Consider the following 17,501-nt stretch of genomic DNA (forward strand, 5'->3'; position numbering starts at 1 on the left):
TGCATAGGACGTGGGATCTCTCAGAAAGAGAGAGAGGTAATGGTGGGATCTCTCAGAGACAGAAAGAAAGAGATAATGGTTATTGCGGATGGGCAGACTAGATGGTCCATTTGGCCTTTATCTGTCATCATGTTTCAATGTTTCTATAATCAGAAAGTTCTAAGACCTCACAATGTTGGTGTAAAGAACCTTGGCCTATAGGAAGAGGAGATGCAAATGTTAAGAGCCTTAGCCAATAGGGCGAGGAGGAGATAGTGGCTACTGCAGATGAGCAGACTGATGTTTCTAGTTCTTGAGTATATTCCTATATTCCTCTCCAAAATCCAAATCCATTTATAAAGTTGATCTTCACTTTCTTGACTGCTCTCTTGTAGGCTCTCAATAGTAGAGACCAACAAAGTCGGACTTAGACGCCCTATTGAAAATGCTCCTCCATTCTTTGCAGTTTGTGAGTAGGACTTAAAAATATTTGCCGGCTCCATGAATATCTGTGCGTCCAGCACTGGTCATCATACATGAAGAAGGACATGGTACTACTCGAAAGGGTCCAGAGAAGAGTGACTAAAATGGTTAAGGGGCTGGAGGAGTTAGCCATAACAGCAAGATAGATTAGCAGAAACTGGGCCTCTTCTCCCTTGAAAAGAGGAGACTGAGAGGGGACAATGATAGAAACAATCAAGATAATGAAGGGAATAGATTTAGTAGATAAGGACAGGTTGTTCACCCTCTCCAAGGTAGGGAGAACAAGAGGGCACTCTCTAAAATGTTAAAAGGGGATAGATTCTGTACAAACATAAGGAAGTTCTTCTTCATCCAGTGTGGTAGAAAACTGGAACGCTCTCCGGAGGCTGTTATAGGGGAAAACACCCACCAAGGATTCAAGACAAAGTTAGGACAAATTCTGCTGAACCAGAACGTACGCAGGTAAGGCTAGTCTCAGTTAGGGCACTGGTCTTGACCTAAGGGCTGCCGCTTGAGCAGATTGTTGACACAGATGGATCACTGGTCTGACCCAGCAGTGGCAATTTTATGTTCTTATGAAGGTCTATGGTCCCTGCCCGAGCTCAGATTCCAGTCCCTCTCTCTTTCCAACCAAAATTATTTATTTATATTTATACAATGTGATATAACTGCCCATTCTAAATAGAATCAATAGCAAATTTGAGCAAATAGGGAGCACTGCTGGAAGCTCAGTGTGTGAAGTAGTCAGGTCCCTTCCTTTCAGCCACACCCTCTTCTTGCAATCTCCAGCTCATAAGAGCCAGATCCTGTTAAGCCATGCCTCGCTGGCTTTCGTTTCTAATTACCTATGGATCACCCACCACCGTTTTTAATACCCTTCCCAGCTCACTTCTCCTAGCCATTACATGATCATCTTCAGCTCCTTCTGGAATTTCTGTGGAGTGTGTGGATAGAGCTACAGCCTTTGACACCCTAAGGGTTGTGGGTTCTAATCCTGCACTGCTCCTTGTGACCCTGGGCAAGTCACTTACCCCAGGTACGTTAGATAGAGTGAGAGCCCGCCGGGGACAGTTAGGGAATAATGCTTGAGTACCTGAATATTTTGTTATCTGCATTCTCTCGGTAATGTCCAGATCTCTTATAATTTGTAATCCGCCTAGAACCGCAAGGCACAGGCGGAATAGAAATCACTAATGTATGTGATATGTGGAACATAAATAATTAAAAATAAATCAAACTCTTTACCAAGTTTGATCACTAGTCACCAGATATATAGTGCTATTTGACCAGTCAGGAATGGCTCCTGATTGGCTAAATAGCGTTAAGCTGGCTAACTTCTATTATTCAGTGAGAGATAGCCAATCAACACCAATATTCAATGGCCAACTGGCTACGTGTAAAAGCCAAATAGAATAACCTAAACAACAGGTCTATCTTTGCTAGTTATGACTTAGCCAGTCAGTCGACAAATATTGGCGTAACCGGCTACGTCAACCTCAGCTAGAAAATAGACCAGAAATTCAATTCCAGTCGCTGGCTAAAGCCCCAGCATGGACTTTACAGGTTCACGGCTGACCGTGGGAAGCAGCCAGACTGAAAATGGGCCCTAGTATGTTTCCTTTGCGTGAATAATGGGGCTCTTTGATAGAAGGAGCTGTGAAACACTGGCTCCACAGCACCCCAATCCCAGGGGGCAGAAGACCTGAGCCAGGAATCGAAACAAGTCCCTTCACATTCCAACCCACCTATTCTATGACTCCTCCATACCACTTTTCCTGACATTATGGTGACGATTTTATAAAGTAGTACACGTCTCCCTTCATATTCGTGGGGGTTTGGGGCACAGATCCCTCATGAATATTAAAAAAATCATGAATAACTTTAGGGCCCCCACCCTGACTCCTGGACCCCTCCTTTCAAGCTCTGATGGTTGAGTGGTGAAATAGGGCAGGAGTGATCTTCTTAAGCTCCTGCCCCGTGCAGTGTAAGTAGGCACGTCTATGCGCACAATGCCATGCACCCAACGTATATCATTCCATGTTGCATGCATCACTAGGCAATATGCCCATGCTTCACCCATGCTAATGCCCCCATGCTGTCACGTGCACATAAATAGATTCTAGCACTTACACACACAACTGCCCAATAACTGGCACCAATTGCCAGCCTAAATACTTCTATAAATCTGTGTGTGTTACTGGCGCCTAACTTCAGATGCACCTCATGAATTGCCTGTTTTGTAATCTACTTGGTTCTTCTCTTCTTTTGATTATCACATGAGCCTTGTCTACAGAAAATGCTTTTATCTGTTGCTCAGCCCTGCTAAATTCTCTCTCTCACCAGTCCTTGCTGGCCAAGTCCCTATTTATTAGTTTGTTTGTGCCACACGTTGGTTATTGCAGCAGTTTCCAGTCATCTTGCCAGCCCACGTAAACGGTGTCTGCTTCCCATTATTCATCCTAATGCTTGTCTTGATAGTTTTATCATTTGTACTCTATTCCAATCCTTCAAAATTAAAAAATTTTAAAATATATTAAGATAGCTATAAAGGCAGTCGACTTAGACTGGTCATCTTTCGCCTTAGCATTACAAAGGGAAACAGGACCACTACTGTAAATGTAGATTTGCTGTGGATGTAGGTTATGAATTTCCTTTCAAAGAGATGGAATATTCAATGATGTTGAGCACGCTCATAGTCTAAAAATATCCATTAAATTGTTTCATATATTAAATAGCTCTCTTCCGTCTACAGGCTGTAGAATTACTCTTCCAGTCACTCTCTCCTGGGTAAACTGTTTGTTCATTGGTTAGGCATGATGGAAATTAATCCACGGTGGCCCTTCTCTCAGCAGACACGCCTGCTCTTCATATCGCATACCAGAGCATTATGGAAGCACACGAAGCCCAAACTGAGAGTGAAAAAACATCTTTGGTAGATGGGCGAGAGATTGCGGTAGGAAGTCTTTGGTCTCGGAAAGCAGACAACTGGGCTTGGTTCAAGTGTTGTAGATTGCATCTCGTAACCAATGCAGACTCTCCGGGTTACGTGCAAACCCTCTGTTCCAGCTGGATTTTTCCAGTGCCTTATCTTTTTCTCGATGCACTGGATCTCTTGATATAGACAGTAGAATTAGCATCAGGTATCAAGTCAGTGGAACTACTTCGAAATGTGGCAAGGTGGCGCCCTGGAGAAAATCCAAGAAAAGACGGCATTAGCTTGAACGTGTGCACCTCAGGTCACTTTGATTGCGCACATATCAAATGTTTTTACGCATAAAGACAAAACATCAACCTTGAATTCAGGCCCTTAGGCTGGGACTTTATAGAAAGGACTACAGGTGGCTGCTGTATTCTTGAAAGATGTTTCCAAAAGATCTACGCCTCTCTTGACAAACTTATATAAGGGCCCCTTTGACAAAGCCACAGTAATGATGCTGCCGCGTTAAATAAGCAAACGGAATGGGCTTTGGCGCATTTACCGTGGCAGCATCACCACCACAGCTTTGGAAAAATCTTTTTGATTTTATCAGTAGGTTTCATAAAATTTACTAGCGAAATATTTCGTATTTTCTGTTCTCTTAGCAAGTAATGCTAATATGCAGCATTATATAACCCACCCCCCCTTTTACAAAACTGTAACGCAGTTTTTAGCGCTGGCCGCGGCATTAACAGCTCCGACGCTCATACAATTCCTACGAGCGTCGGAGCTGTTACCGCCACGGCTGGCGCTAAAAACTGCGTTACAGTTTTGTAAAAGGAATGGATAATGCACTACAAAAACTTTATCATATTTATGTAGAACAAACATATAGAACCGTCATTTGGTAGAATTGGAACTTTGAACATCAGTACATAAAGCTCTCTCAATTTTAGGACTTTTGAGGTCAAGAAATCTTGTCTTTTTTAATTGAAAGTGCAATAACAACTCAAATTACAAGAAACCAATAGTCCACATTAGAAGAGGAGAGAAAAGTTGTAGGGAGGGTTGGGGGGGGGGGAAACACATATTAACAAATAGCAAAAGAAAATTCTAACCTGGCCTTTCTAATGACCATCTTCCAAACTCCACCAAGTTCGAGAAATCTGTTGACTAGGTCTGTTAGTTCTATATCTGAAATATCATGACCATCTGGCATTATCTAAAGAAAAAGCAATCTCCTAGTTGAAATTCAATTGCATGGAAGATGTCCATATTCACTAGGAAAAGCCCTGTAGCACATTCCTGGGCTGGCATCACAAGAAAGAAATTAAGCGTCTGCCTCAAGACATACAGCAGTTTAGCAAACATGTAGCTACAAGTAATGGGAGACCCAAGATACGACTTGCACAACTGGCTGATCTGGCCTGGAACCTGGTAGCAGACTACACCTCCTAAATCAAAAGTTAATTAATCCTCTTCCAAGCTTATCATTATACCACCTCTGAAGTACAAACTCCAGAAGAGGAAATACGGAACAGCTGTAGGAGCTGTACTGTCAGAACTTGTCATTCTGCACATATATGGACCCATATTCATGGATTCTACATATGGCGCCCACTTCCTGGCCCTTTGGAAAACAATCTTTGGATTCTTTTGCTGCATTTGAGTGGGGCCAGTTTAACATAGAAACATGATGGCAGATAAAGGCCAAATGGCCCATCCAGTCTGCCCGTCTGCAGTAACCATTATCTCTTCCTCTCTCTAAGACAGGGGTAGGGAACTCCGGTCCTCGAGAGCCGTATTCCAGTCGGGTTTTCAGGATTTCCCCAATGAATATGCATTGAAAGCAGTGCATGTAAATAGATCTCATGCATATTCATTGGGAAAATCCTGAAAACCCGACTGGAATACTGCAATAAAACCACCTACAGAAATACCAGCAGACTGATCTTGGAATGATTTTGAAGAGACACCAAATGGCTTCTCCTAAAATACTTCAAAGCATACTGCAGTCTCAACACCTGCCCACCCTAACAACCATATGAAAAATAACCCAAAGGTTCAACTATCACATAAAAATTTATTTATTCATTCATTCAATTTTCTATACTGTTTTCCCAGAGTTGTTTGGAACGGTTTACATGTATTTTCCCCCTTCTGTCACGGTGGGCTCACAATCTATTTAATGCACCTGGGACAATGGGGGAAAACTGGCCTTTTCCCCCAAATCAGGAGGAGAAATTATCTTAATACTCATTCCCAAGAACTCAAAACACAGCCCCTCTGATGTGACCAATTGTCAGCCAACCATTTCCAGCCCCCTATTTATCAATAGATATGGCACAGAACAACTCGAATGCTACTTGCAACGCTTCAATATCCTCCACCCTTCACAATCGGGATTCAGAAAAAAAAAAATCACAGCACTGAGATGGTGGTCGCAGCACTAGTAACATACAGCAAAGAACAACTAAGCAAGGGTCACGGCGTAATTATAATCCAATTTGACCTAGTAGGCTTTGATCAAATGTCCAAGATCTTCACTGATCTCAGATTCAGCAGCCCAGCTCTCTGCAGTAAACTCTGCAGGACTTCAGAGGACCCTGCCTGTCCCCAGTGACTGGAAACAAAAAGTCATCCCTCCACTAGCGTAAGCAGACGTCCAGATAACCCTGGACATGTCCTCCTTTTGAGGACCTGACTGTAGATCCGGACGGCTTTTCCAAAACCCAGCGCTTTGTCTGGGTTTTGAAAAGCTTCTAGCGACGAGTGACGTCGGGACGGCATTCGCACGTGCAACTCATCGGTGTCACGCGCGTGTGATATCATCGCATCATAACCGGCGCTTGTGCGAATGCCGTCCAACGTCATTTGCTGCTCATGCAGGTCGAGGGGGGTGGGGCATGGGTGGGGCGGGGGTCAAAATGGGATGTGGCCATCCAAAACAGGGCAGGCTTGGAGGCGGGGCCACGGGTCCGGATTTTCCATTTGGAAAATCTGGTAAACCTAATCTCCATTGGCAGCAATGCAGTGGGAGGACTCCCACACAGCGTAGAGGGAACAGTGCACCCTGGTCTCTCTTACAAAGGCATTCCTGCAGCCCTTAGGCTGTGGAACACTGCTTTGTTTGGGGTGGGGGCCCAGGAGCTCCGCCCTGGCACATGACCTCTAAACAGCTCCCAAGTCTCCCACACACCTCCTCCCGGCACTTTAATTTTAAACCTTCAGCAGCCGGTGTGCAATGTCCACGAGCAGGCCTGCCCCCGGAAGTAGAACGAAGGGTTCCGGAGTAGGCCTGCTGTGTGACGCTGTGCGGTGGCTGCCCGAAGATTTAAGCAAACACCAGGAGAGGGGTGAGCAGGAGGGCCAAAACTAGAGCGACAGAGAATTTTTGGGGAGGCCATGGCCATGGCTACAGCCTCACCTGTCCACGTCCTGTGCTCACCGACGATAAAGCTCTCACACTGGGGATGGGAGTTGCAAATTACTGCTGCCTCATCTTCATTATGAATGGACAGTAAACAGCTCAAATGGCTATAAGAAGGCCAGCATTTGTAATCTTGTGCTTCCTGGAGGTGGAACCCCTTTAGGATTCGATATTCTGCAAAACAGAAAACAAAAGTATATAAGGACATGCACTAGAATGGTTCAAAGACAGAACTTGTGACAGAAACACTGCTGCAGCCAAGATGGGATGCAGAGAAATCACTACCTTATAGGCGTGAGTATAAGTTGAGAAATTTTTGGGCAAGAGAAGCATTGGAAAAACCAGTCAGTCATCTTATCTATATGACCCTACCTGGGCCAGCACCTCTCTTTACATCCCTTCCACCTCTGTTGGAAATGTATTCCCTCTTTCTTTCCTTCTCCCCCAACTCCCCTACAAATCAGGAATCTTTGTTTGTCCTAGGGTTGCCAGAGTTCTCCTTTTTGAAAAAAAAAAAAGAAGATTGGCCCCGCCCCGTTCCACTCCTAGTCCCGCACCATTCCGCCTCCAGCTCTGTCCCGTTCCTCCCTCAATCCTGCCCCCTCCCCGAACCTCCCCAAACTCGAAGGCCGCATTTGGAAGCAGTGACTTCCTGTTCCCGTGTAGGTGGGACTTGCAGAGAGGTGGCTTCTGGGGCAGGCCGGCGGCAGCAGGCTTATCTCATTGCTACTACCAGCGGCCCGAAGGTTCAATTACAGCAGCCGCCCCGCGGAAGAGGCATGTGGGAGAATTGGGAACTAGAGAGCAGTGTCAGAGAAGAGGTGAGGGGAGGCGAGTCTTCCATCAGAAAATTGTTTTAATGATTTGTAATCCAGGGAGTCACTGTTTTAGTTTCACAAAGCTGCTTCACAGCCGATTAGATTACAAACCTTTAAAACAACTTTCTTTTTTTTTTTTTTTTTTAGTTCAAAGAGTTTTATTGATTTTATAAAAGATGAAATACAAAGCCAACAATTTCTGATGGAAGATTGAAGCAGCACATCGTGTTGGTAGACGGAAATGGGCACAATAGATAAATTGTTTCCATCTGGCATTGTAGTAACATAAGAATTGCCGATGCTGGGTCAGACCAGTGGTCCATCGGTCCCAGCAGTCCACTCACGCGGTGGCCCTCTGGTCAAAGACCAGCACCCTAACTGAGACTAGCCCTACCTGCGCAAGTTCTTGTTCAGCAGGAACTTGTCTAACTTTGTATTGAATCCCTGGAGGGTGTTTTCCCCTATGAACTATTCCTTCATTAGAGGTAGTTTGAAGCCGTTCCTTGATGAACTTTTGATATATCCTTGGTTTCATAGTGGAGTGTTTTTTAATGGCCCATGCTGTTTTGAAGCTAATTGGGTTCATAAGGTATGAACTTAATGGCTGCTGACTTGTGGATTATTACTAAAAATAATTTTTTCATATAGAGGAGTGGGGTGATAAAAATGATGGTAAAACCAATGAAACAACTACAAGAGAATGCCATTACTATCTTCTTAAAGTTAACACACTTAAAAAGAGCCTTTAAGACTATAAAATTAGCAACCATTAAGACCCAAATAGTATCTATGCATTAATGACATTTGAGTTGTGTCTTTTATGTGATGACGCTACTCATTTCAATTGGCCTTATAAATAGTATGGCGTCCTCAGCTGATGGTGCCATTTTGAGGAAAAGATTTAGAGGCACGGTGAAAGTTCTGTTCCGTAAGTTTGTTTTTATTAAGCACTTGTACTAAAGTTGTCTTAGATTGAAATAAGAACAATGCTAAATAAATCTTTTTTGTATTGTTTAGGCACTGTTTTAATACCTCCCCTGACGAAGCCGACAAGGTGAAACGGTGGCCCCCTCGGGTTTCTACTGCAGTGCTACAGTTCCTAAGATAAGTGCTGTTGAAATTTAATGCACTATCGTTTTGAATTATCTATTTAATCTTAAAAAATATTCAAAAATATTTAAAAACTCAGATATATATGTAAAAAAATGTTAGAGGCATGTAAGAGTTTAAGCCAATGATTGAGATTCTGACCTGCTATTACATCTAGCAGCATACTGCCTGAATTTAATGTCTCTGAGGCTTGCTTTACGTTGCTTAAGGTGCTAGTTTAGAGGTGATTTTGGCTTAGAGTGATAAAAATGATGCCCTAGGTGTCAAATATACTAGGTTTGCCACTGTGGTCACCTGTTCTGCTGGCGTGTGCTTATGACTCAGTTTGTGCTAGGGGGGGCGGGACCAGGGTCATGTGTCTTCTTTTTGGTTTTCATAATTATGGTAACTCAACTAAACTGGGATCACAAAAGATTCTTCTGAACATCCAACATGGGCAGGTAACAAAATACAGTTCACATTTGACCAGTTCCAGTAGCCTTCACCAAAGCACGGAACGTCCCACCTTTTAAAGGTTGTGATCTCTTTGGTAGATGCAATCCAGCCTTGTACAGGTACAAAACCTTTTCAAAAGCTTCTAGAGTTTCATTTATTCCATATCGCAAATCACCTAGTGGGGGAAAAAAAAAAAAAAGAACAAAATGTTGAAGGGACCCATTGAAAGAGCACCAATTTCCTTCCCCAAATGGATGCATTTCAAAATGGCAGCCAATACCTGTTGCATTCATAATGTCGTAAAGAAACGGCTTCAAGGCAGAAGGCGCGGTGTGAGGCAAAAGGTATGTAAAAAAGTACCTGAAATAATAATCCAGAATTAGTTTAGGAGTTCTCTGGTGCAGCATAATAAGGCTTTGCTCATTTGCATTTTACACTTTCCAAAGCTATGAGACCAGGGCTATGATGCAATAAAGTGTATGGAGGGGAGGGGGATTTTGTGTACAGTTTAGCGTTCTGTGCATAATATTGTGACTACCTAGTGCTAAAGGGAGTTTTGTGCTAGAGCAAACGGTGCAAACACTCTCTCTGATGGCAGCGTGCAGCTCATTTAAATCCCGGGGGAATGAAGGCATTAGCTATTAAACCCAGAGGCAAAGAAGTGTGCAGAAGACTGAATGAAGAGCGAAGGGTTTCTTAAGTTAAATCTGTTTTATTATAGAGAAAGTCAACAGTTCAATACAGAAATAACGGTGACTCGACAAAAGTGCGCCAGACATTGGCGTGCCGACAATTACGCGCGCCGCCTCCTGAAGCTGTTATTACCGTTCCCATTAGCGCTGTGAGTGAGTGTGGGGGAAACCCCCTCCCTACACTGACAAATACTCACGCTCATGTTGAGAGGGGTTGTGGGGGGCGGAACCCCCTCAATACACCGAAAAGTCCCACTCTTATCCCAAACACCGGCTCTTCTGCTCTGATGGGCAGCGTGTGTGGGGGGAACCCCCCCCCCCCACACACACACACATCCTCAATGTGAGCGTATTTCTCAGTGTACTGGGGGTTCCCCTCCAAACCCCCCCTCACAGCACTAACGGGAACGGTAATAACAGCTTCGGGTGGCGTGGTGCATTCATCCCTGTGCGCAATTGTCAGCGTGGCTTTATCGGAGTGCTTTTGCCCTGCGCTCAAACGTCGGTGTACTGAAATAACACTACAGATTCTTCAACAGTCCAAATATAAGAGATGGAGCTGGCGTCCTTAAAGCCCCACTAACACAGTATTATATGCTAAAAACAAGAACATTTTTCTATTATCCCACAGACCTATTTCTTGCCCCCCCTAAAGAACATCATAAGAAGAAATGACCACATTGCCATAGCCTCAAGTTCTAGAGGTTCAATTTATTCAACACTAGACTTCTGGCTCTATGTGGGAGCAATTGAAGATTTAAAAAAATAGTTCTGTCAGTATGGGAGCCCTTTTACATTTAGGGGAAGAAATACCTCTTTGGCTTCTAAAAGCAACAAGCGATGGAATCGATTCCTCCAATGCCAGAAGCCAGATGGAGAATCTTGTAACCAGTACTGCATTATGCATTTCTATTCCACCACACAAGACGTCTGGAAAAGCAAGCGTCTCCCCTTTCCAAAAACTCCACAGCTGGCAGCCCTGCCAAACAGAACTCCCTTTGGAGAGCTCACAGCAGTAGTACCCAACATAGGCACCAGCTCTGTTTTGGGACATCACGTGACCAGGGTCGGAATGTGGTTCGAGCATCTCTTCCCTTTCTGTCCCTCTCCCTTCCTTCCCCTCACCTTCCCAGTCGCTTTTCAAGCTCAAATTTTCTTTTTTGGAGGGGCCCTGGCGCAGCAGCCATTCTCACAAGCTGCCAGCACTGCCCCAAATCTTTCCCTTTTTATGATCCTCTTCTTCCCTCCCTCCCTCCACGATGCAATATCCTGTTTTGGCCTGGGTGAATTGCGGCAGAGGGAAAGCTTTGGGGCAGCGCCGGTAGCATGTGAGAATGGCTACCATGGTGGGGCCCCTCCAAAAAAGATGATTGAAAGGAGACCAGGAAGGTGCGGGGAAGGGAGAGAGAGGGAAGGCAGGGGAAGAGATGCCTGGACCATGGAGCCCCCTGGAGCTGTTTTAAATTACCTCAGGGGTGGGGGCGGGGAGGGATGAGAGCAGGGGGAAATGCAGACAGGAGGGAGGGAAGGAGAGAGAGATGCTAGACTATAGAAGAGGAGAGATGCCAGGCTGTGGGAAGGATGGTGCACAAGGATGGAAGGTAAGGGGAGAGAGAGGGAGGTGGTGGTGAAACAGGGATGGAGGGTAAAGGGAGAGAGAGGGAAGAGATGGTACACAGGGGAAGGGGAGAGAGATAGAAGAAATGCTTCTTATAGATAGATGGGAATAGGGGAAGAGAAAGAGGGAGGAGATGGTACACATGGATAGATGGGAGGGGAAAGGCAGACATGAAGATAGATTTTGAGAAGAAATCAGAAAAATGGAAGTTGAATGCCAAAGATGGAAGTAGGGCAGAAAGTGAAGGAGAGAAAAGCAGCAAATGGATAAGGTGGCCCTAGAAATACAGTTAAGAGCACAGACAGAAGGAAGGTAGTGCAACCAGAGCCTGGGAAAAGATGATTAGAAAAATAAAAATCGCCAAAGGTAGGGAATATAATTTTATTTTCAATTTAATGTTTGAAATGTGTCAGTTTTGGGAACTGTCTATATTTTGTACTGTTCAGAAAGAACAGTACAAAATATGTGACACATCGTATCACATACAAAATTATTCTACTGACATTCAAAATAAAATCTTCACACTTACCATTATTTCTTCACAAACTTCTCATTCCTCAATACTCCTCTCGAACTCTTAGATCTACAAATCAAAATTTCCTACTAATTCCTTCTATAAAAGAATTTTACTACACACGAAAAATAAATTTTGCGGTATCTGCCCCGACACTGTGGAACTCTCTCCCACAACCACTTCGAGAAGAACAAAATCTCGATAAATTCAAGAAAAGCTTAAAAACATTCCTATTTCATGACGCATTTTCTTCAGTCTAAACCTCTCTTTAATTTCATACTTCATATACTACTCTACATCACATTCATTTTTCCCCACCCTATATGTTATAACCCCAACCCCTCTATCTCCTTTTTCTCTCTACAATGTAACTTTACCCACCCATTCCCCTTTTGCCCCCACTATCTAGTCTGTTATGTTAAAGTCTTGAATGTTCACTACACACTCTAATTTATTTAATATTTTATATTACTTGTACTTCTTTAAATTTCTTTTTTTACTTTTTCTTCTTTTTCTATCTTTTTAAAAAATTTTATGTAAACCGGCTAGATATTAGCTTGATAGTCAGTATATTAAAACTCCAATAAACTTGAAACTTGAAATGAATTTGTTTGTTTGTCTGGTGGTTATACTGCATGTAGAGTCCTGCATCTTAGGGTGTCATTTGTGTATATTAGTACTTTTAGTTTATGGTCCTGTATTTGCATTGGGCTTATCCGTGTTCTGCATGTGTGTAATGAAGGCCAAGTGTTCTGGTAGGAATTTATGTTGAGAAGCAGAGGATGGGCTAGAGAGGGCTTCAATGGCTGGGAAGGTGTAGATGGACTGGAGTAGGTTTTGACGGAGATTTCAGCAGTTGTAACCCAAGCACAGTACCGGGTAGATCTTTGGATTCTTGCCCAGAAATAGCTAAGAAGAAAAAAATTTAAATTGAATCAGGTTGGGCAGACTGGATGGACCATTCGGGTCTTTATCTGCCGTCATCTACTATGTTACTATGTTAAGTATTGTTAATAAGTTTATATTGTGTATGTATATATGAAATGAATGGAAAAAATGGCATTACAATTAGCACCATTATTATGGGTGTGGGGTCAGGGGTGGGGCTTTTGAGCACCCCTAATTATTTTGAAAAGTTGACTCCTATGGTATCAAATAGTCCACTCAAATAGTATAGTATTTTGTCACAAAAAGATCTTACTGTATATATGAGGGCACAGCAATAAAGCATGAGAAAAAGAATTGGGTTACTAGCCACACTTCTTACATATTGGAAAGTCAGTCATTCTAGAGTAAAACGCCTGCACCTGAGTAAAATATGCCCTAAATATTATTTGATAAGTACATTCTTGCCAAGTAGAACTCATAACATCTTCGGTATATGGGAAAGAGGCTGACTACTATCTGTTGTTCGTATGGGCACCCCTAGCTCCTCATCCCACTTAGTTGCTAACCATTCATACGACATAGATGGTAACATATCCCATAAAATTTTTCACCGTCCCCACAGGAACTCATTTTCCCATCCCATCCTCTGTGAGTTCTTTTCTTGTCCCTGCCCCATTCCTGCAAGCTCCATCCTCATCTGCACTAGCCTCAAACACTTTAAAGCCATAAGTAGCAACATCCTAGAGCTTAGATTGTGATGTCATAATGCCTCATTCCATCAATGCCTAAGCTCCGTCCTCATCTGCAAAAGTCTCAAACACTTTAAAGCCATAAGTAGCAACATTCTGGAGCTCAGGTTGTGATGTCATAATGCCTCATTCTACCAATGCCTAAGCTCCGTCCTCATCTGCGCAAGCCTCAAACACTTAAAAATCCTAAGTAGCAACATTCTGGAGCTCAGGTTGTGATGTCATAATGCCTCATTCTACCAATGCCTAAGCTCCGTCCTCATCTGCACAAGCCTCAAACACTTTAAAATCATAAGTGTTTGAGGCTTGTGCGATTAAGGCAGAGCTTACGGGAATGGGACAGGAATAGGGACAGCGACAAAACTCACGGGGACGCGACAGGGAAATTGAGTTCCTGTGGGGACGGGGACACTCAAATTTGTCCCCGTGTCATTCTCTACTGTGGACAACTCACCAGTCTGTAGGGTAGCTATATAGTGTGCCCGAGAAATCTCCATATTCTGTAGTTTTCAAGCAATGTAGATAAAGATGACATACTAGTTTATATCACTCAGCCCAGGCTATCCTGAATGTCTGAGCACCTATAATTTCTGGATTAGATAATATTTCCCTAATAAGAAGATCTAAAATGAGACCATAAAGCGGGGATGGCAATGGACACCCTTGTCTTGTGCCTTGGCGAATAGGGAAAAAGTCAGATTGTACCCCATTAACTACATATCATGACCCACACGAGTCATGATATGTAGAGCCTCAACAGCCTCTCTAAAAAAAACAAAACAAAACCCATCTATACCATATTTCACCAAGATATCATACATGAACTCATAGTGCACTCTGTCAAATGCCTTCTCTGAATTACCGGGTAGGGACCCCCACCAAAGTGGAATCTTATCACCCTATCTCCCTTCTCTGTTGTACAGCAAAGCTGTTGGCTAAAATGTTGGCCAATTGTTTAGCAAAGCGATTGCCCCACGTGATGGCGGACCCTCAAGTGGGATTTATACAGGGTAGAACGACGGTTAAAAATATCAGGAAGATTTTATCCTCCTTGGAATGGGTCCATCACAATAAACTTCCTTCTCTCCTGATAAGAACATAAGAACATAAGCAGTGCCTCCGCCGGGTCAGACCATAGGTCCATCATGCCCAGCAGTCCGCTCCCATGGCGGCCCAAGCAGGTCACGACCTGTCTGAATCACCAGAAGGGGCCCCCTTGCCACCTTGGTTTCCCATTGAAGTCCTATCTTCCCATCGAAGTCATAACCCTCCGGTCTTGCACATGCACGACCTGGTCGGGTTTCTATACTTATTTCCTGGATACTTCTCTCAGTATCCCACGATCCCTTTATCCCTCAGGAATCCGTCCAATCCCTGTTTGAATCCTTGTACCGTACTCTGCCTGATCACTTCCTCCGGTAGCGCATTCCAAGTGTCCACGACCCTTTGGGTGAAAAAAAACTTCCTTGCATTTATTTGAACCTATCTCCCTTCAGTTTCTCCGAATGCCCCCTCGTACCTGTTGTCCCCTTCAGCCTGAAGAATCTGTCCCTATCCACCCTCTCTATGCCCCTCATGATCTTGAAGGTCTCTATCATATCTCCCCTGAGCCTCCTTTTTTCCAGAGAGAAGAGCCCCAGCCTATCCAACCCCTCGGCGTATGGGCAGTGTTCCAGCCCTCTTACCAGTTTCGTTGCTCTCCTTTGGACTCTCTCAAGTACCCGCCATGTCCTTCTTGAGGTATGGCGACCAATACTGAACGCAGTATTCCAGATGTGGACGCACCATCGCTCGATACAATGGCATGATGACTTCCCGCGTCCAGGTTGTGATGCCCCTCTTTATGATGCCCAGCATCCTGTTGGCTTTTTTCGAGGCTGCTGCGCACTGTGCAGATGGCTTCAGTGATGCATCCACCAGCACACCCAAGTCTCTCTCAAGTCTGCTGTCTCCCAACAATGCCCCCCCCCCCCATTTGTAGTTGAACAACGGGTTCTTTTTCCCTATATGCATGACCTTGCATTTTTCCACGTTAAAGCGCATTTGCCATTTGTTTGCCCAGTCCTCCAGCTTCTCCAGGTCCCTTTGCAGGTCCTCACACTCCTCCCTGGACCTAACTCTGCCACACAGTTTGGTATCATCTGCAAATTTTATAACCTCACACTTTGCCTCCTTTTCCAGGTCATTGATAAATATGTTGAAGAGTAACGGCCCCAGCAGCGATCCCTGTGGCACACCGCTTGTGACTCCCCGCCAGTCAGAATATTGGCCCTTTACTCCAACCCTCTGCAGTCTACCCGACAACCAGTACTTGATCCATCTGTGCACATCCCCTCCCACCCCGTGGTTCCACAGCTTCCTAAGCTTCAATTATTGAGAGAAGGAAGTTTATTGTGATGGACCCATTCCAAGGAGGATAAAATCTTCCTGATATTTTTAACAGTCGTTCTACCCTGTATAAATCCCACTTGAGGGTCCGCCATCACGTGGGGCAACATTTTAGCCAACATTTTAGCCAATAGCTTTGCTGCACAACAGAGAAGGGAGATAGGGTGATAAGATTCCACTTTGGTGGGGTCCCTACCCGGTTTGGGAAGCACCACAACCTGTGTCTGCATTAGTGACGATAAGGTGCCTTCTTGTATTTGATGATTAAACATAAGACACCAGAGGCCACATTATATCCAGCACAAAAGGTTGTAAAACTGTACGATAGCCATCAATTCCTGGGGGCCTTATATAATGGGCTCTGTTGTATGGCCAAGAACAATTCTTCTTCACTAAAAGGAGCATTAAGATATCAATCTTCCTCACCAACAGCAGTTCTATACTGGACAAATAAGATTCGTTGACTAGATCTCGTGTATCCCTTTCCAAATACAAATTGGAGTAATATGCCTGAAAGATTGTACAAATATCTTGATCTGTACGACAAAGATGACCCTGTGCAATTTCAAAGCTAGCTAGTAATTTCCCATTTTTGTTACCCTTCTTATACAACTGATATTGATAATATTTCATTGACTTCTGAACCCATTGCTGCAAAAGTTCATTTAATTCTATTTGAATCGCTAGAAGTTGTGTTTTACAAGCTGCACTAGGCTCCTGGCCATGAAGTCGACAAACCCTAATTAATTTTCTTTCCATTTTCACAATCATTTTGTCCCACATGTGTTTCATGTGACTAGAATAAGCTATGATGCCCCCTCTCAATACGTTCTTTGGCGTTTCCCCAGAATAAAGTAGTGTCTCCCATATGTTGGCATTACAGGCTTGATAAGTTTGCCATCTGTCCTGTAAATAATTTATAAATTTTGGGTTTGCATATAAATCTAAAGGGAATTTCCACTGTGGGATAATTGGGGGTCCCACCTGTAGAGTGAGTTTCAGCCAAATAAAAGAATGATCTGATACTTCTGTGGGGACCTATATGAGTGTCTCTGATTGTCAAAAAAAGTTCCTCCGAATAGAGAATGTAATCAATATGAGAATGAATATCATGGGCTCGAGAGTGATGGGTATAGTCTTGGTCATTGGGAATAAGACTTTCCAAGCGTCTATTAAGTGCAGTGTGTCGCAAAACAGAGGAACTCCCTTGGTCATGTCTATGGTCGCAAAAGGGTAAGAATGGGTCTTATCCATAGTAGGATCTGCTACTTTATTAAAATCTCCCCCTATCCGCAAAGGTTTAATCTCATACCCCAATAAGGAACATCGGATGTTGATTCGGAAGGCTGCGGTTTCTGGTAAGAAAATTATTCTTAGTGTTTGAATACAAATCAACCACGCCTGCTTTCTGAGCCTGGCAGAATCGCCTCCATGGGCCTCCATGGAACAAAGACACCTTTAAACGAAAACGTGTTTTTTC

At 43.8% G+C, this 17,501-nt stretch overlaps 1 protein-coding gene across 1 annotated transcript in view; it reads right to left on the reverse strand.

The window, feature by feature from the left end:
• Positions 1-1,587: 1,587 nt before the first annotated feature.
• The window catches only part of LOC117363958 (extracellular tyrosine-protein kinase PKDCC-like), a 31,496-nt gene continuing 15,582 nt past the window's right edge, over positions 1,588-17,501 (reverse strand). Inside the window, exons 4-7 of the mRNA XM_033952582.1 lie at positions 9,453-9,532; positions 9,243-9,347; positions 6,807-6,983; positions 1,588-3,647 (exon numbers count right to left, since the gene is read on the reverse strand). Coding sequence (XP_033808473.1) covers positions 3,547-3,647; positions 6,807-6,983; positions 9,243-9,347; positions 9,453-9,532 — 463 coding nt within the window. The 3' untranslated portion in view covers positions 1,588-3,546. The remainder of the gene's footprint in view (positions 3,648-6,806; positions 6,984-9,242; positions 9,348-9,452; positions 9,533-17,501) is intronic.

Source organism: Geotrypetes seraphini, chromosome 7 (assembly GCF_902459505.1).
Source record: "Geotrypetes seraphini chromosome 7, aGeoSer1.1, whole genome shotgun sequence".
NCBI classification, from domain to species: domain Eukaryota; kingdom Metazoa; phylum Chordata; class Amphibia; order Gymnophiona; family Dermophiidae; genus Geotrypetes; species Geotrypetes seraphini.